Below are 19,239 nucleotides of genomic sequence, written 5' to 3'. Positions count from 1 at the left end.
ATCTCGCCAAGATCCAAAAATCAAAGCCTGTAACTGGATGCAGTAGACAAGCTGCATTTTCACCTGCTAGGAAGAGAGAGAACGAGTTAAAGCAATTGACTCCAAGGGTTACGGAGGCCATTCTTACGAAAAAAAAAGTATATCTGTTTGTGTTTCCTTGTCGTTAGGATGATGATGTGCTTTTATTGGAGGGGCTTTCTAGCAACTTTTATGCAATCACAAGGGATTCGACAATCCTCGCAGCGCCAAGAGAAAGTGTTTTGACAGGAACTACACAGCTGGCAATTGAGGAAATTTGTGCATCTCTTGGAATGCCGGTTGATCATTCCGGCTGCACCCTTTCGAATTTGATTTCAAATTGCACGGCAGCTTTCATCACAAGTAATCCATGAACTTTATTGTCCTTACCGAAGGCTCTACACGAAGAATTATGCCTGTCATTGGGCTTTACGATGAATTAACAGCGAACGTCCTCTTTTCGGCAGTAAAAAGCCACCCGCATCCGCTAATAAGCGTTCTTCAAGGGAAACTGGAACAATACTACAATGAAAGGGCCACGCCCGTTGCAGATTTAATGGGCTCGCATGGAGGATTTTCTTTCGAACCGGAAAATTGCGTTTGAATATTCCAATAAAATCGATTGGCCAAGTAATTGTCCCGCTTATCAGTTTCGTTTTTTTTGTGACTTGTAACTACTACCTCTCCAAAGGAGTCTGAAATCAATATCAGGAGATAGAGCAAGTTGGTCAAGCCAACAATGCTAGTAACAAGACCAACCACGATGACGAAAATATTGGATGTCGGGAAAGAAATTGAGATCAACATGTTGGCAAGAACGACTGAGGACAGCTGGTAGTCCTTCGCGATGAAAAACAGCGAAAGCAAGGAAAGGCCTTGGAGAGATAATAAAAGAGCCATGGAGGCAAAGGGTAAAACAACCGTCAAGATTCTACACAAAAGAAACGCAACAAGCGGCGGACCACAAACGACAAGCATCAAGCCTCGGAATAAGAGCACAATCAGCTGGAGAACAGATTGGATGAAAAAATCATCCTGATCGCCTCCGTAAGTATCGCTGTAAGTTTCGTCACAATATTTATCACCGCTGAACAGGTCTTCACCGAAAAAATATCTCTCATTGTGATTGGAATTATTTTTCGAGCAAATAATGGGTGCGAAAAGGCTATTTGCGGAAATATTTGAAGGTTCGATTTTGTGGAACTTTGGAGATGGAGACTCGTTGGAAATATAGGTCGATAAATTCGCCCCATAATAAAAATTTCCATAGGAAATGCTGGAATCCAAGGTAAACTCGCTAAGAAAAAGAGATACCAGTTCTTCGATGCAACAAAATATGTCTTTCAAATAGTGTTCATAAGTAATGGTTTTTACATGCACAAAGTGCATGGTTTGATGATGCGAGGCATTTGGAAGAAAATGAGACGCAACCTTGGAGAGTGTGGATATCATAGAAAATACAAAAATAACCGAGAGGAAGAACCCGAGATAGTTAAAAAACGACCATCGCGTGGACCTTTTTGTCTTTTTTGAACAGGAAGGCACACTGCAGCTTGGTGCTTCAGGGGTTGTCGTAGCAGAACATACCGTTGGTGCAAAGGTATACGGGGCTCTGCAAAGGTCACAATTCAAAAATGGATGCCTTTTTACAGGGTTTCTGGAGTGTCCAGAAATATGAGATTGGTATGGAGTCGATGAATCCATAGAATCCGTACTTAGCAGGAAATATCTCAGAACAGCATCCACATCGATAAGCGGCTCCGTTAGATTATCCAATCCAAAAATAGAAAGAATTGCATCTCTAAGCAGAACAATCGAATCCGAGCTAAAATAAGCAATGGAAGGGATATTGCTATCCGGAGACAATGCAAACCAGTTAGCCGCTGATGCCTTCAATGATGAATACTCGACATCTGGGATAAATTTTGAAAAGCTCTCCAAAACTACTCGTTTAAGTCGAAGACACTCTGCCCATCCTACCCATTGCAGACACGATTTTACAGCCTCCTCCTCTTCCATAGGGAGGGAATTCCTATTTCTAAGCATGCTTGAATCAAATATTAACGATTGACTGAATTTTGTTATCAAATTTGAAAACTGAGAATATCGCCATTGATTAATACAGGCTCGATGCACCCATTTAACCGACCCTATGCAGGAACACGGCGAAATCAGCTCATTTCCCGGCTGGACCTCAATATTTTCATCGATTTCGAAGCTTTCGTCGAGAGGGATAACAGGAGAACCTTTTAAAATAACAGATATTTTTAAAACTGCCAAAGAAAATGACCTAAATAGCCTAGCAATGATCCCAAGGAAAAAGCATGCAATTGATCTTTTTGAAGTGGGCTCTTTCTGTAAAGGAGAGGAACTGCACGATGCATGGGTGCTGAGATAACATATTCTACATTTCATATCACTATAAGGTGATGCAGAACTATTCATAGTACAAGAATTGCAATAATAAGCTCAAGTGTTTACATCATGTTAAATTTAGGGAATAACCAAAGGTTGGTGGAAAAAAAAAGGATATGCAACCAATCAGGATGTTTGGTACTCAATATAGAATATAATATTTAATTTTGACAATTTTCGGGTGGCGTCTTAGTTCAGTGGTAGAATTCTCGCTTCGGGTGCGAGAGGTCACGAGTTCGATTCTCGTAGACGCCCAATTTTTAGATTTTTATCGAATTTTGATTTGTTAAAATAAATTATTTGGACAAAATTGCCACAAAAGGTATCGCCTTTTACTTTATGATAAGCTATCGCTTCCTATTAAGTTTTCCGGGAATCCTTATTTTTTTATCTGCCAAGTGTGCTGCAGATTCTACCAAATTGCCAATTTTAGTTTTTGAACATGATTGTGTATTTGACCAGAAAGCCGTTATGCAAAACATGGAATGGAAACAGCTATACTATTTCCCGTCGCTGCCGCACGCTTCAAACGCGCAGGATAGTCCGCATGTAAAGGTGATATTTTCTCAAGGTGTCAATTCAATGCTTTTCTTTAAGATCGAAGTTGAACAAACTGCTTTACAAGTCTTAGGAGGAGCCGGTAGCTCACAAATTCAAACAATGCAGCGAACCGTTATCGAGGGGATTCGTTTCAATTCCTGGGCTAGTAAATATGCATCTCTTCTGTTAAAACTACTTGAGGAAAGAGACGTCAGGGTAAATTCGGTGTATCAATATAATCCAACGTCAATGAAACTTGACGAGTACGTTGATAACAAAAGGTATATGATAACAAATCCGCACTTTGGGATTCCATTACTGCACATTGAGGTCTTTGACTGCACCACAAGTAGAAAACACCAGTTGTCTTTGAGCCACAATGCAATCTTAAAAGCAACTGATATTTTCAACAATTTATTTTCCAACGTGGATGAGCAAACTTCTTTGGTGGCCTATTTACTGTGCAAATTGGTAATCTTTGGAATTCAAATGTATCTTTGGGTGAATATACTACTAATTGTGGCAGCCGAAAACGGAAAAGTGAATCAATTTTTCAATGAAATATGGAATTTTCTGACTCGTTGAGTGAGAAAACAGACCCATCCAAGGAGAAGGGGCCAAGAACGCGAACGAATAGATCCTGGCTTGGTTGCCATATTCAAAGCATATGTAGTAGCTAGATTGTGAAGCTAAATCGGCGGGGGCAGCTCGGGAAGATGGCCCAAAATCCATGGGCTAGAATCGTACTTTGAACAATCTCTTTCAACGATTTCTGAAGGGACTTTTCCCAAAAGAGCAAAGATCCTTCCTTCAAAATACTCTTCTTTTGATGCCGAAATGGTTTCCCCAGGATTTTTACTAAAACACAAGTGGTTCATGTTTTGAGAGTGAACAGAATTTCCCGGTTCAATTTTAAATGGAGTTGAATTGGATTCTGCGCGAGTCGCACCGAAAGAGATGGTGTTATTCTCAGGTGCTGTCATTCCCATCACAAAGCCAGTAGAACTTGACGACGAACTTTTACTGAATGGGTTACTCTTCGAAATAGGCGTAAACAAATTGGCGGAAAGTAAAGGCGCGCCAGTGACAGGAAACGCCGGGGAGCCTGAGGCTCTTTGTATCGAGGAAACAATATTCCTTCTTGCTTCAAGAGCCTTAGCTGCGTGGGAAGTGACGGTGCTAACCTAGCATGGAAGTAAAAAATTGCTCACATACAAAACCCTGATAATTAGAGCCGGATTTTCGACCTTCCAGGATAACTTCTTCTGGAGAAAGGTCGTCGAAATATCGGTTCCCGCTAGAATAATCCTTGTAGCTGGAAAATGGCCAAACGGGGCCTTCTGCTATATCCTCGACCATCTCGTTGGTTTGCACCGTGCGCTGGTTATCTGAAGCGTGTAAAAACCGACATTGATCCCCAAACTTGCAGCTACCAGCGATAAAATACCTACACTTTATGGTAGCCATTGTGAAGAGAATTAAAAAATTAATTTATAAAAATACGATTGTTATCCTTTGAAAATTATTTTTTAAATGCTAATTTCAATCTGCTCTTCGATTTCGGTTTTCAGCACAAGCATTAATTTGGCCATTCCAGGTTCTAAATCATAAACAATGACATATTCATATTACCTGGCAAGAGATCAATTTGGTAGCTTATTTTTTCTAGAATTGCTTTCCTGAATTTGGTCATTGATTTTGGATCGCTTTCGAACTGGCAAACATCGAACTTGAAGATGGCCGGAAAAAATTCGCAAAGGACATTGGTGATCTTTGGAGAGATGAACAGGCCTTCTTTCTCATCAAATTGGCTTCTTTTGTTCTCGGTAATGAGCCTGTTTGCTATTAAGATGTACGAGCTTAGAAACATCTTTTCTGTTTTTCCAAAGTAGCCATTGATTTTCTTGAGTAGCAGCCAGAACTTTATCTTATTGAAGAGCGAAAGTTGTCGATATGCCTCTTTCTTTCGATAATCCATGACGCTATAAAGAATTGCTAAGTCATTAATCTTGTCTCTCTAATCGTACCTATTGCTATCACTCGCTTTGATATTTTCAATACCCTTCGCCTATAGTAGATCTTGATAAAGGCCCATAGCAAAAAAATCCGCACAGCATTGATGTATGCGATGTCTGGCGCAAGGATGTGGTCCATGTGTATTTTCATCAAGTATCAAGTGGAATTAGATATCACTGATTTTAAATAAGGACTACTCAATTGCCGCCACCAATTACATTGCAATATCAATGAGTATTTATAGCACCGACAATTTTAAAATTTAGACTGAAATTTTAAATTTCAATATAAAAAATTGCACAGGCTATTAAATATCGGGGTTAAAAGAAAAGATGCAGTTTGTGTCAATGTGTCCAACGCTAGCAATGTTACAATGAAGCGGCCGAACTTTGCCGGTATCTGCACCAAAATAAACCCATAACCCGTGTTCATAAAGGCCAAATGAATATGGATCGGAGCTTTTGCTCAATGTGCTGCTACCAAAAGACTTGTTGATAACGGTGTACTGGTACATTGTGCTTTTAAATTGAGGCTATCCTTGTAGCAGATTGAATGGTTGCCACAAGCACCTGCCACACCAAGGAAAAATACACTACGCGAGCAGCTCGCTACCCCAAAAAGTGCGATCCTAACGATTAATAAACTGCTGGATCGATATTAGCTTCCGTTTTTTATAATAAATAGGATCTAGTTAAAAAAATAAGGTGAATGCACAACATCTTCAAGCACAAAGGAGCCTTGTTCCGGTACCTGGGGTATGTCTACGGGTGCCCAGCACGGGCCAGTCTCTGTCTTTCTCTTTCCTGTTTTGGAAGCTGATTTATCCTTGCTCTTGCCCGTGGCCTCTTCCTTCTGCAGGGTTACTTTCCTCTTTTGAAGGGGTATCAAGTTGTTGCCGAACCGCTCGATGAGCTCAGAGCGCAATTCGTGCAGAAGCGGACGCGAATGCAACTCAATAAAAGCTGCACGCAGCTCTTGATGAAGCAAGTCTGTATCTTTTGGATGAGTCCAGAACGAGTCGTGCACGGCTGCAAAAACAATCCCGTGCGCCTCTATACGCCGTGCTGTCATAAACATGTGCGATGCATCGAGCGAGTGAATATAGTTGGGCGCAAATGCTGCGATCTGCTGTCTAACGGCAACAGGAGTTTCGTGATCTGGAATCACATCGAGGGTAACCATCTGCAAGGGTGTTGGCACTACAACTTTCTCTGCTTCGCGGTATGGCTGAACAACGGGAAAACCAAGGGGCGAGGTCCATGCCATCAGTGTCCTGGGATAAACAGCATCCCCTTCTTTAGTGTTTAAAAACTGACGCAACAGGCCGGATGGCGCAAACGGACGCTTGTTTCCAGCCAAAATGTCTTCAACGGGCCCGTTAAAAGACCGCGGCGGCAGTGTTGTCAGTTCCTGTGTCGTGTCGACCCCAAAGTAGCGCGCAACCCATTCTCTGGGGACACTGGCCGTCACCAGAGTGACCACCTCTGTCAGCCATGCCTGGATGCGGCGTGAACGGTCGAACATGCTTCCAAGTGATGAAAACACAAGTGAAGCAATGTAGCGGGCCGCTTGCCGCATATGCCGATTGTTCCCCTGCACTTGAGCGCCGCTAGAATCTGCAGCCGCAGCCGATGTTCGAGGAGCAGCGACCTCAACGAGCCGCTTGTATATCTGTTGCGTAGCACCATAAAGAGTGACACCATACACTGATGTCATCACGCTTTGCTTGACAATCTTCCGTGTAATGGCAGAAGGTAAGCCAGATTCTGGTGATAGAATCCATCGCGCAATTTCAGCGCGGGATAACATAGCTGTGGAGGAACCTGTGTTCGTCGCCGCCGGCACACCGCCTGGAAGTGGCATGGCGGTAGCTTCTATATCTCGGTCAGAGGCTTCATTAGTAGCATTATGGGCGTGCTGCTGGATATCAAGATGGAGCTTTTCCACCGAATCGCTCTTTGCATCATTAAAAATGCGCTGACTAACGGCAGTCGCAACTGCAGAGTAAATGTCTGCAGGCCGAGATCCGGGCACAAGATTTACATGCAGCGCGCCAAGAGGATCTCGTCCAAGAGCAGCATAATGCTGTAGTCCGTTACAAGAGCCATCTTGCTGCACAGGGATGGAGGTAACAAAGGCCTCTGGGCCTTGCGGATGTGCCCAAGCACCGGAAACCTCGATGCAAGCAGCTAGAGTCTGCCATGGATGCTCTGCAGCCATCCACCACTGCTCGTTGATAGGATCGGCAGCGGATGACTCGATTTGAGCTCTGTGTGTTTGGGCCCACGAAAGTCTCTCTTCAAACGAGGCCTTGTCGTAGCCATACATATTTGCTAGATGAATAAGCAGCCAATGAAGGCCGCGAGCACCAAGAGGAGCAGCCTTTTGTGCACCAAAGAGTACCAAGCCGCGACAGAGATCAGAGCCCATATGAGAAAGTAGTGCTGGGATTGGGTATGCGCGACCGCGGAAATCCACATTATGTGGCAAGAAAAACTCGGTATATGACGAGATCGCGTCGGCCACCATAAGACGATAGTTTAGATCGCACCATAGTGAATGACGGTCGTCTGGTCGCATCCCAGCATCAAGGCCAAGCAGTGCTTCTGCATGCGAAGCCAGAGTGGAGATAGTCTCTGGGGCCTTAGTTTGAGAAGACGCCTGCCATGCTGCCCGCACGACAGCGAGGACGCGAACATTGATGCGCCAGGGTGTTTGTCCAAGAAATGTGAGGCCCTCAAGAAGGGGAGCGAGTTTTCCACGCGCATCGGCCATCATCACTTGCGCCATCTGTGATGGATCATCCCGTATCCTAAAGCAAGGTATCCGGCGCAGCAAATATCCCCCCGCTCTCCAGCTACTCCATGGCCGCGGTGGTACTACCATCGGCAAGCTCATTGAAATATCCATCGCCAGAGGGCTGGTAAGATATGTGCTTGGTTGGGTGGGCCCAGCCCATTGGGTGCTCCCATCGGTCTCACCTCCCAGTTTAGCAGATTCAGAGCGATCAGCATCTTTAGCATTGGAAGCTACTCTAATGGGGATCCCAAAATGCTGTGATAACAGCGGGTTAATTGTAAGCATGCCAAGAAGGGAATTAACGCGAAATCGACGCACAGAGTGGAAAAACGCAGGGGTGCCATCGTCCATTCTGAGTAGCGGCAGCGCCTCTGTCAGTAGCCTGGAGCCCACTTGGACGCGTTGTGCTGCCGGCCACTCCATCAAGTTGGTAGGTGAACTGCCTAGAAGTCTAGATCCAAGCTCCAGAGAAAGTCGGCCAAAAATGAAAGCACGCCCCGATGGCAGCCACCATGGAACACGCCGACCTCCCCCTTTGTACCCAGTGCCTTCATGACCAGGCATCAGCAATAGCGAAAGGATGGTACCAGAGATCGCTTCAACGCCCAAATTGGCAATAAGAGTGGTAAAAAGAGGCTGTGCCTGTAAGATGGAGGAGTCATTTCTAACATCATCCGACATCTCATAAATAAGGCGTAGTCTTTCCGAAAGTAGCACTCGCCATTTCTCGACAAGCCGTACCAATGTTGGCGCAAGAGGATTACGCCGCTCCAAAAATCCCGACTTCTGGACTTGCAAAAACCGCTCTCGTGCCGCTGAAGTGCAGTCTTGTTCGATGGACTCCTGAAGCTGGGTGAGCGCTACTTCACCACATGCGTGTGTATGTGCCAGTGAGCGTAGACCATGACCAACAAAAACGGCACCCCTTGGAGCTTCGTTGGGGCCTTCGGTCAAAGAGACACTCACCGCATCAGCCTGCACTGCATTCTCACTAGACAGCGTTTCCAGTAAAAAAGTATCCGAAGGGCCTAAAAAGAAAAACTGCGTTTAAAAATACCTGCAAGGATCGTAGCAAGGCACTTGGGGAAAAAATGTTTAAAAATAGGATCTTCGCGAAGAAGGCGCACCACGACGGGAAGTTGCAGGCGCAACCCATGTAGCGCCAAAAAAGGCTTTGCTTGAGGCGACTCTCCTGTACGCAGCGTCCGAAACCGAAAAGAGAGCCATAAAGAGAGCAGCGTGACGTTACTTTCGTGATCACTAGATGTGGGCAATGCAGCGCCCATTTGCATAAACCAGTGCATGGCAGACTGCAGGTGCGCCGTAGCACGCTGCCCTTTCCGTTTCTTGATGAAGATCTTGCGCTCTGGCGCTTGCATTCCAAGCGCCTCGAAAGCGGCAAGATGTGTTTTCGCTAAAAACGATAGTAGCTCTTGCGGAACTGAAATATGCGGGGACATCAACGATGGTGGTGTTGAAAATGTTGATTGAGACTCAAAAAACGGAGCACAAGTAGACAGTTGTGCAGGAGGCAGCATGGAAGGAGATTTCGATAAATCTTTTGATAACATCCAGTTGAGCAAGTGGTCTGCATCCCCAGGTAAGCCTTTGCAAGCCAGGAACTCCACAACCGCGTACAAGCCATGAAGAGCCTGTCGACCCTCGAATGTATCTTTGCGGGATTGATGTGCAACAGCATCCCAGTTGATGCCTGTTTCTTGTTCGGGCAGTGATCCAATCTCCGTCCTAATAGCGAAAGAAAAAATAAATTGTGCGATTATATGCTCCAACTTTGGAGAAACATGGAACAATGGAAGAGAGTCCCTAGACTTTGGAATAGAAGATGTTCTCGGTGACGCGGTCAACAGCGCTTTCTCGATGGTCTTTGCATTTATTGGAGGCGGAATCACAGGGAGACCATCAACCTGCGTATGTGGATTGCTAAACGATGATGAGAAAGCAGCGGTGGTATTGCCACGACATGGATCGATAAATTCGTGAATTAAAGAGCCATTGTCAGAGATATGGCAGTCTTTTTCGGGCTGAGCAGTGGAAACTGCAACAGAACTAGGAATGGCCGGTACATCACTTGGTGTCTCACATGCAGAAAAGTCGGCGTATTCTTCGTCACCAACATTGAGGGGATGCAATAAATCAAGAGCGTCCTCAGCGTAGAGAGCTGAATCATCTGGAACAAGTAAAGCATCTTCTTGAATGGGTTGCTCTTGAAAACAAAAAGAATCTTCTGCAAAAAATTGCTCTTCTGCCAGAAGAACCTCTTCAAGAGAGAGACGAGTCCACGGAAGCACCCTCCACCGCACAGCGTCATCCTCCAACGGCTTGGTCTGCGCGGCCATGTTGTATGGCCGCATAATGTGATACGACAAAGGGACCTCGTTGCATAGCCAGGAGAATGGCCGCCAGCCGAACTTCGCTGCAGCAAGCCGACGCCAGCAAATGCCATTGGCTTGGTGAGGCATTGCCGGTGTAAAGTAAAAATGAATTTAATTTTTCCCCGTTTTGTAAACTTGGGCTTAAAATGTTAACCCTACCAATCGCCACACAATCCACCAATACTTAAAAGCCGCAGAAATTGTCGTCTGGCCTGCATTGCGTCTTTAACATACAATGCACATTGCTAGCAAGCATCGCATGGAATTCAACATCACCACACTTACGTTTGATGACACGTTTCCGCTAGAGCTGCGAGAGGTTATGAAGCCACAAGAGTTCAAGAAGATCGTCGACCGCATAAACTCGGAACTTGCACAGGACCTGCACAAAAATGCAAAGGAAATTCGGTTTTGGTTCAAAGTTGTCGGTCTTTCGATGATTTTTATCGTCGGAATCTTGCTGTTCCCAGTGTTATTGCAAAAATCGAGGAGACAATCCAGGCTGTTCGTCGAGTTTCAGGTAACAAAAGGCTGCTTAACTCCCAGGAAAAGGTTAATCACTATCTTCAGAGTCTCAACAAAAAGTACCTTCGCCGAAATATCGAATGGAAGATCGTCAAGCTGGACAAAGAAAAATCGGGCGATCATCAAGGCAATAGCTATCTTGATAATAGGACCGGCGCATCTCAGCATCAAAATTCCAACAACCACCGCAAAAGCGTGACCGTGGAAATGATCAACCCATCTGCGCCAATGCGACTGGAGGTTGTTTACGAATCTGAAAAGTCGCGGCAAATAAACAGACGTATCTCTATTCTACAGACACGACACCAAGGAACCCAGCCGGGGTCGACGACCTCTTTTACGGGGATGAATACGCCAACTCCGCCAAATTCGGATTCCGAGTGCCATTCCGACATCATCCCGTCGCCAAATTTGCGGCCTCTGGCAATTTTGGACGGGCAGAGTCTTTGCTCGGAAGAAGAGCAGGGATACGAATCAGTATCCTTCCCTTCCTCCGATTCTTACTCTTCCAAAAAAAAGGCGAAAGATGTTACGCCCCCTGCGCCTCTTCCGCACAATCAGGTTGACAGCAATGCGCTGTCTCCACCTGGTGTGTATAAGTCCCGGCAGTCTGGCGTAGCTAACAAAAAAGGGCCAACCATGCAAGATTTGCAGAGAAAAAACAAGGAGTTTTACTCTGAAAAAAATGCCATCATATCTGAAATGGCCACCTCCAAGAAGTCAATGCGAAAAAAAAACCTTCCAACAAACCCAAAGCCGCCTCCGCTTGCAAATTCTCAGAGATCTTCCATCATGGTAAGGTCCTCAATTGCAATGCTTTTGAAGGATGAAGGGGCGGCTCTTTCCAACAAAAAAAGCTACATTGAGGGGAAAGGCCCCTCTGAAAAAACCCAAGAACTCTCCTTTGCCGACGCGAAACAGAAACTCTCCTTTGGCGATTCGAACCAAGGATTCTCCTCTGACAAGCATCTCCGTGAATATAAAAACGATATTCTCCGTGAAATGATGGATGTTCGCCAGAAAAATCGCTTGCCGACCCGGCAAAGAAACAAAGAATAGACAAATTTTGTATTTTTTGTAGCATAATTGTAATAAAGTGGTGGCTAGTTTATTAAACCAAGCCCGTTGTCAATCGTATCTTTCAATAGACATCACTGTGTGTGTGTGTTTTTCAAATTTTAACGCAATACCCTACCTCTACTTCGACTCCATACACATTGGGGTTTAACTAAAAACCTATCAAAATTTCATACACAAGGTCTCTACATCTAATTTATAAAGTTATTCCCATGCAGACAAACCGGTCAAGGGAGGTTGGGGTTCCACTTTGTTCCCATAGCAATCAACCATTGGAGGTGCAGGTACCGGTGCCACAGGTGCCGGTGCGATAGGTGCCGGTACGATGGGTGCCGGTGGACTAGAAGAAACGGTGCCTGACTGATCTTCAGACGGAGGATCAATTTTTGGAGCCTCTTTTTCAGGTACTTGATCTTCCGATTCGTCCGATTCGTCCGATTCCTCCGGCTCCTCAGGCTTTTGAGGTACATTTTTTTTTTTCTCTTCTTTTACCGCTGGCTTTTTTTCCTCTTTCGGCTTTTCTTTTACAGGCGGTGCAGGTGGAGGTGGAGGTGGCTGTTCGCAACAGCCAATGCCGCAATTCCACTTTTTATCATCGTCTAGTGCCCCAAAGAGCTCTATCAGTTGGCTTAGGATCCATTTCTCCTCTGAATCCTCTTTTGTATTCACAGCGAGATATTTTGATATCATACCTGCGGATACCAGAATTCTCTCGCCAAGCAACTCGCTTTTTGATGTGGTAAGCTCCTTCCAAAGCTTTTTGATGGGAAGAGAAGTTGTGGAGGTTTTGAGCGCAATTCCATCGATCGGGAAACTGGAAACAATACGAGTCAGCAACTCCTGGTCAATGGGAGCATTCGAATCTTTACAGTTAGACAATAGGGACCATTGATATACATTACAAAAAAGAATTGGAATGTCTACAAGCAGCGCCCAGGACATTCCCGATCGGTCACGCGCAGCCAAATCGTGGGTCAATAAATCTCGAGATCCAACCAAGGAGTCCAAGTAGACACAAGTGCCCACAAAGCGAATCATCCATTCTACCAGGGAAATTTGTACTGATGCCTTTTTAAGATGATTCTCAATATTTGAACAATCCAACAAACAAATGGGGAAAGACAACATCACATCAAGAACTTCAAATGGAACGGCAAGATGGACTTTTCTATTTAAAGGCGAAAGTTCTGCCCCCTGGTAGTGGTTCAAAGCATACACTGCAATTCGACACACCGCTTGTGCAGATCCAAACCATTGGGTGATCTTCTGCATAAGCTTAGGATTGGAAAGGCCTTCAAAAAAGCCCCAAAAATTTTCCCCTAACACAAAGGTCTTTTTCTCGATAAGCGAAATCAAGTGGGCCACAATTGAAGTAATCTCGCTGCTGCTAAGGGGATCCAAACTCCTCGATCGCGCTCGATAGAATAACATAGTAAAGATACCAACAACAAGACCCCATGTTAGCTGGTCCTTTTCGGATCTAAGTTTTGCTGCCTCTGGATGACGCTTCAAAGAGGTATCGATGAATGACATGATAATCTGGCGAAAGTCCATATCAATGTTTCCGAATTGAAGCTTTTTCATGATTGGCTGTTCGAGCCAATTTTCTACTCGCAAAACGATTCCAAGCAGCTCGTTTTTCCCAATAGCAACAAGAAGGGTTTGAACGATAACCTGTGTCAAAAGGGAACCTAAAAGCATCAGAGGAGATGCAAGAGGAGACTTGGAAGCCCCAAGCGGATTCATTGCAGACCACTTGGCAAAATCGGAGAGTCCACCTGACGTTTTTGTCTCGATTTCCTTGACAATAATCGAGGCAAGTTTCTGGATATTATTGGTGCTAGAAAAATCGTTTTCGGTCGAAAATGCCAACCAAACCCTGATTTTCCCCATAACTTCTTCAAAAAACATGGAGGCCTCCTTCCTTTGAAGTTGGTCAGAAGATGGGATTTGAAATCGGTTACTTGATGCAAGCAGGCCATCTGTGGAGAGTGCCTCGATAATGTTGCTAATTTTCGCTGTTTTTGTCGAACTAAGCAGCGAAGCTAGCCATTTCTCCCCCACTGCGCTGGCCTTCTTATACGCACCGGAGGAAAGTGATTTTTCAGAGTTGAAATCCGGAAATTTTGCATTCTTTACTTCCTTAATTGACTCTCCAAAGACCGGAACTCGAATATCATAAAAATCGAACAGGGAGAGTGTTTCGGTAGGCACAAAGGCCCTTTCTAGCTGCAACTTAATCCACAGAATTAAGGTGTCTATGTAGCAATTAATAAAATATCCTTCAACAGCAAACTTTTCGAAATTAAGCGTTTTAATGAGATCAATAAGAAAATCAAGACCGCTACCCATCTCCAATCCAGAAATGATGTTCTTGATTCCTTTAGATCCGAGAACATCCAATTGGTTCAACGGCAGTTTCGAGAGTAATTTTGAGGATGGTTTCTTAGCATTCTCATCACTTTTTTTGGAATCAGTGCGTATATCATTCGCTAAAGCAAAGCTGAGAAGCAAAAAGAATGCAAAAAAGTGCGGGATCAGAAACTTCACCGCATTTAACATTCTTAAGAAAGTATAACGGCTTAATGATTGTATCCTTATCACATAAGAAAGGGAAAATATAATTGGATTTGCCGAGATCCAATGAAAAACTGCATGGCATGCACCCAATGAAATAAAAAATCAAAATCAAATTTTATTGAAGGCCCAACCGCTTCAGATTCTTTCTATGGCATTTTTGTGTGACTGCAAACCGAGACAGGCGAAATAGTTGGCTAATGTTTTTTTTCCCGTGATTATGATTCATCCCACTTGGCTTATAGGCCCAGGCATCGGAATGCCCTTGGCCGCCATGGAGGCTGCAGAAGTCTCCACGGATTAGCCTGTGTAAATCTCCGGATACCAATGTTCTTGCTTTTATGGCTTTCGCAGACATATTGACATGCGAGAAACGAGCCAAAGCCGCCTTACAAGGCGATGAACCTGCCATGAAACTTTGGAAATTAAATTTTATTTTAGCGATGGGCGACCGCCAAGATGGCACCGTCCAATTGAAAGTTTCTCCAAAGGCAAGGTTCTGTTGCACCCATGAAAATTGCAACCAAAAGTTTGCAAAGCCCGCCCATTTGCGGGTGCATCTTCTTATCCATTCAGGTGAAAGACCATTCCTGTGCCCAGAGGAGCTATGTGGAGCTTCATTCAGAAGAAGGACACATCTGTCTGCCCACACACGGTCCATCCATAACTCCTGTGTGGGATCAGCGCATCCTTGCCCGTTTCCAACATGCACGTCCACTTTTGCGCTGCGAGATAATTTGATCCGACACGAAAGGCTTTCTCATTCATATTCAAAAACAAAAAACGACACCATCCCTTCCAAGCTGGTAAAGGTAAATTTACGCGTTTTCACCCCAGTGTTCCGAGGGTCTTTGCAATGCGATTTTTTCTACGCAAAAACAGTTGAAAAGGCATATGAGTTTATGCCACTTTTCGAAAGTTTCCGCCAATAAATGTACATACTCCAGTTTTGGATGTAACGCTGCATTTTCATACCCATCGCGAGCCAAAACCCACGAACAGACTTGCAAATATAGACCGATATCTGCCATGGCCATCTCTTTAAGCAACCAATCCTGATCGGGTTTATTTAACGATCAATTAATAAGGCCAAACGGCATAATAGAAAGAAAGCAATTTGTGGCATTTTAATAAATTTTTGTTTTTATTTTATTTTTTATTCCCATGAGATTGGAAAAATGTTTTTTTTGCTCCTCTAACTGTTACCCGGGTCACGGGATCACTTTTGTCCGTAACGATGGCAAGGTCTTTAAGTTTTGCAGATCAAAGTGCCATAAAAACTTTAAGATGAAGAGAAATCCAAGAAAGGTTCGTTGGACAAAGGCCTTCAGAAAGGTAGCTGGAAAGGAGCTCATCGGCGATTCTGTTTTTGAATTCGAGAAACGAAGGAATGTTCCTCTTATCGTCGATGTCAAATCCGTCGAAAAGACTATAGAAGTGATGGAGAAGGTGCAGAAGATAAAATCCAAGCGAGAAATGCGATTTTATGAAAACAGAATGGCCGGAAGTAAGGCGCTTTCGCTTCTTGAAGGAAAAAGCAAAGAGGCCGCCGATGCAGTGGAGGCTCCCCTTAGCGCTCGCACACCCACAATTACCCTTTCAAAGAAGGAAATTGCCGAAAAAATATCGGCAGGAAGGAAAAAGAAAATGGCCGTTAAGTCTTCAGAGATGGATCTTGTAATGAACTAATTTCAGCAAAACAGTTACCAAAATAAATTTCATGTACTTCCGATCATCCAATGCGCAGCGAAAAAGCACAAAATCATTCATCTTTGTCCATAAATGTTTTTCCGTAAATAGGATGCCATAATGACAATTAGGTCCAAGGTTGTAGCCCACAAAGGTGTTTTCGTCAAAACCACGCTCAAAAATGCAGACGTGCAAAAGGCCAACCAGTTTTGCTGGTTTACCAGTGCCAAAATGTGCTATTTTGTCGTATTTATTGAAAGTAATCAAAGAAAGCTACCGAATCAAAACCTCGGCTTCGTCAAGGCGGGCCATAAACTGTGAAGAGAATGTTATAGCAAGCTCAATAGAAATGGGCCTTATCTTTTGGCCGCATTCAAAGCCTCAATGAAGTGTGAATATTTCTATGACCGGTAAAAGACGAAAAAGTACCAGAAACTCGGCATCCGGGCATTCTCGTAGGGCACAAAATGCGGCCTCACTACACACCTGCTTACACTGTGCACCAGACCACCCATCGGTATGTTCTGACAACTCCATAATGATTTTGACGGGGTTTTGCACAGGCAAATTTTGGATGTAAACTTGGAAAATATTTTTTCTAGTCTCCAAGTCTGGCAATGGGACCTATTTGTGAGAAATCCAAACCCGTACATGGATAATTCTGTCAAACCTTCCGGGACGAAGAAGTGCTGCATCTATTCGATCAAGACGATTGGTTGCACCCTATGATTTCGTTTAAGCGAAAGGCATACCATTACTAAGATTCCAGCAGCAAGCGGCTCTATTCCGTCCATTTCGTTCAGGAATGTGGAAAGAATACGCTCCTGCACGACATCTTTGCTGCTTGGGCCGGATGCGCCCCCTCCGCCGCCGGAGACCCCATCAATGGAGTTCCCGAGCGATCTTGCCCCAACAAGAGCATCTAACTCATCGAAAAATAAAATGCATGGAACAGATGTCCGGGCTTGTTTAAAAATGTTCCTGACAAGTTTTTCTGATTCCCCTACATAGCACGAATAAATATCTGCTCCATTAAGCGAGATAAATTCGACCTTGCATTGCGAAGCGGCAATCTAAATGATAAGCTATTTGCAAGTCAACTCTTGCAAGAGAGGTCTTAGAACATCCTGGCGGACCGTGCAATAAAATTCCATTGCAGGGATCGAGTCCAAGTCTAGAAAAGGCATCTGGATATAAAAGCGGCCATTCCACAGCCTGCTTTATTGCCTAAAAATAAAATCAACTGGCTCCGTACCATCTTCACATCCTGGTATCCTCCAACGTCGTCCCAGCTTGCCATATTGGAGCGGTGGGGTTCGCCAAGATTTTTTTTCTCTGCAAATCTTTCAACAACAAATGAAGATATATCTTCTTTCTTAGGAAATGGAAATGCTTTAGCAAGATCGTGACAAATATCTAAAATGTCTGCGAATGAACATGATTTTAGCAAAGAACTCAACACACCCGCCCGCTTGTCATTGGCAAAGTCAGCATCGCCAATATTTTGCGAAGGGCAAAGCGTCTGAACAAGCTTTGTCAAAAAGGTAAAGCTAATTTTCCCCATCGAGTTGAAGCGATGTATTTTTGAGGAAAAACTAAACGAAAAATAAGCGGACCAAAAGCTTACAATGTCAAAAGCTCATAAGGGATCTCCTCATCTGCCGGCTTCAACGTGGTAGATATGATCTTGATGTTTCTAAAATGTTTATAACACCAAATCCATACAAACTCTTGAGATGATGCAAAAGCGTGCATAGGGCATCCCAGAGAGGGCCATCGGCCGCCCGACTCAAATCCGGCGATAAAGTTCTAAATGTTTCAATGTCTCGGATAACAACGATCTTTTGCTCACTCAAGTTGGACTCTTGCTTTGTAATCCAATTCCTAAAATTGTCCAGTGATCCGCTAATGGTGGATGACATAACGTCCGAAGGCGAAAGAACAGGCAGGGCATCAACTTGTAAATAAGCTTGAACGATCCATAGAAATGCTTTATATTCACCATGATTAGCAAAGCGCATCAAGGATGCGTCTTCGTTGAAAATCGAAATTCCCAGCATACATGCAAGTGATTGTACATTTTGTGCCTTAAAACTGCTGTTTTGCGAGTACGAGAAGATGATGTTTGTATCCTTCGAAATACGAAGATAATCTTGAGGGCTGCCGTCATGAACGACTTTAAATTCAAATATCTGTTTGGGGGTAGGAAAGACCGTTATTGTTGCACCTTGCTTCAAGACGGCCCCGCTTGTAACAAGAATGGTTTTGATAACCTAAATAAATTGCAAGAATCGTACCGATTCTCTGTTTCGTCTCACGTTTCTCGCATGCACATTTGAAGATTGCAGAGCCAGTGTAACTTTTATACAATCAACAATGGCAGACTCAATAATGGGCTCCATCATCGGCGTTTGAACATCCCCATCTGCAACGCAAGTAGCCCCAGTTGAGGAATGCTCAGCCGCGCAAGCAATAACCCCCGCATGGCTTTTGGCTTCATACTCGGTGTCTTTAACACAAATTGCATTGGAGATGGAAACCAGATTATCGGTGGATGCATATGCTTGTTCGTGGAGTGGCAAATCTGTGTTTGGATAGCATCTGGCAATGTACTCGACACCAGAGAAACAAATGCGAGCCCAAGATCCCCAGTTGAACTTTCCTGTACCGCTTCTCTTGAAATCAGCCGATAACAAATTGAATTTTTTCTGCGAAACGTAGCACGCGGCAAAGGGAACACTGGGCCACTGCAGGATATTAAGCTCCATCGAAAAATTAATTTTTCACCTAAATTTACGGAATTGCAATGGCTCCGCTAAATGCCTCCATATTGCAAGCTTTATTCAATGGTGTGTGTTAAAGTCTAGTCGGAAACGGGCCAAATCAACAGACATTCGTCTGAACAGCACTCTCCTTCGTAATCGGCATAGGTCTTCAATGACTTGCCCTATATTTGCTTTAAAGGCGGATTTGGAATTTTCAGAATATTCCCAAAAAGGTAACTGCGATTCCTCTTCCTTCTCCTCAAAGAGGACTATTTGCAGTGGAACAGTAAAATTTTGAATATCCGGCTCGTTTTTGTCCGTAAAACCTCGATGAATGCTAAATTTTGGCAGTTCGGATGAAAGGGCTCTCCATTTAGAGTCTATCCATTGCCAATTCGGAAAGTTATGCAATGCCTGCTGTTCAA

General features: G+C 44.2%; 8 protein-coding genes across 8 annotated transcripts; 2 read left to right on the top strand and 6 right to left on the bottom strand.

Annotated features, from left to right (window-relative positions):
- Positions 1 to 540: 540 nt before the first annotated feature.
- On the bottom strand, positions 541 to 2,463 carry DI09_36p80 (uncharacterized protein; the record flags this gene model as incomplete). Its single annotated transcript, XM_013382387.1, has 1 exon — positions 541 to 2,463. One exon carries the CDS (start codon positions 2,461 to 2,463, stop codon positions 541 to 543), a length of 1,923 nt encoding a protein of 640 aa, XP_013237841.1.
- Positions 2,464 to 3,662: 1,199 nt separating this feature from the next.
- DI09_36p70 (uncharacterized protein) lies at positions 3,663 to 4,440 on the bottom strand (the record flags this gene model as incomplete). The annotated part of the gene is made up of 2 exons (XM_013382386.1): positions 3,663 to 4,127; positions 4,189 to 4,440. 2 exons carry the CDS (start codon positions 4,438 to 4,440, stop codon positions 3,663 to 3,665), a joined length of 717 nt encoding a protein of 238 aa, XP_013237840.1.
- A 1,236-nt stretch (positions 4,441 to 5,676) lies between these two features.
- Positions 5,677 to 10,145, bottom strand: DI09_36p60 (DNA-directed RNA polymerase; the record flags this gene model as incomplete). Its single annotated transcript, XM_013382385.1, has 2 exons — positions 5,677 to 8,816; positions 9,038 to 10,145. The coding sequence occupies 2 exons, from the start codon at positions 10,143 to 10,145 to the stop codon at positions 5,677 to 5,679; spliced, it is 4,248 nt and encodes a 1,415-aa protein (XP_013237839.1).
- Positions 10,146 to 10,201: 56 nt separating this feature from the next.
- DI09_36p50 (uncharacterized protein) lies at positions 10,202 to 11,765 on the top strand (the record flags this gene model as incomplete). The annotated part of the gene is made up of 2 exons (XM_013382384.1): positions 10,202 to 10,275; positions 10,490 to 11,765. The coding sequence occupies 2 exons, from the start codon at positions 10,202 to 10,204 to the stop codon at positions 11,763 to 11,765; spliced, it is 1,350 nt and encodes a 449-aa protein (XP_013237838.1).
- A 222-nt stretch (positions 11,766 to 11,987) lies between these two features.
- On the bottom strand, positions 11,988 to 14,345 carry DI09_36p40 (uncharacterized protein; the record flags this gene model as incomplete). The annotated part of the gene is made up of 1 exon (XM_013382383.1): positions 11,988 to 14,345. The coding sequence occupies one exon, from the start codon at positions 14,343 to 14,345 to the stop codon at positions 11,988 to 11,990; it is 2,358 nt and encodes a 785-aa protein (XP_013237837.1).
- A 133-nt stretch (positions 14,346 to 14,478) lies between these two features.
- On the bottom strand, positions 14,479 to 15,397 carry DI09_36p30 (uncharacterized protein; the record flags this gene model as incomplete). The annotated part of the gene is made up of 2 exons (XM_013382382.1): positions 14,479 to 15,085; positions 15,303 to 15,397. 2 exons carry the CDS (start codon positions 15,395 to 15,397, stop codon positions 14,479 to 14,481), a joined length of 702 nt encoding a protein of 233 aa, XP_013237836.1.
- A 250-nt stretch (positions 15,398 to 15,647) lies between these two features.
- Positions 15,648 to 16,049, top strand: DI09_36p20 (uncharacterized protein; the record flags this gene model as incomplete). Its single annotated transcript, XM_013382381.1, has 1 exon — positions 15,648 to 16,049. The coding sequence occupies one exon, from the start codon at positions 15,648 to 15,650 to the stop codon at positions 16,047 to 16,049; it is 402 nt and encodes a 133-aa protein (XP_013237835.1).
- A 273-nt stretch (positions 16,050 to 16,322) lies between these two features.
- On the bottom strand, positions 16,323 to 18,817 carry DI09_36p10 (uncharacterized protein; the record flags this gene model as incomplete). Its single annotated transcript, XM_013382380.1, has 8 exons — positions 16,323 to 16,364; positions 16,479 to 16,673; positions 16,802 to 17,052; positions 17,102 to 17,264; positions 17,305 to 17,474; positions 17,514 to 17,644; positions 17,775 to 18,322; positions 18,368 to 18,817. The coding sequence occupies 8 exons, from the start codon at positions 18,815 to 18,817 to the stop codon at positions 16,323 to 16,325; spliced, it is 1,950 nt and encodes a 649-aa protein (XP_013237834.1).
- Positions 18,818 to 19,239: the final 422 nt, after the last annotated feature.

The sequence above is a fragment of the Mitosporidium daphniae genome, assembly GCF_000760515.2.
Source record: "Mitosporidium daphniae strain UGP3 chromosome Unknown contig-36, whole genome shotgun sequence".
Taxonomy (NCBI): Eukaryota; Fungi; Microsporidia; genus Mitosporidium; species Mitosporidium daphniae.
This window is presented reverse-complemented; position numbering and strand designations above follow the sequence as displayed.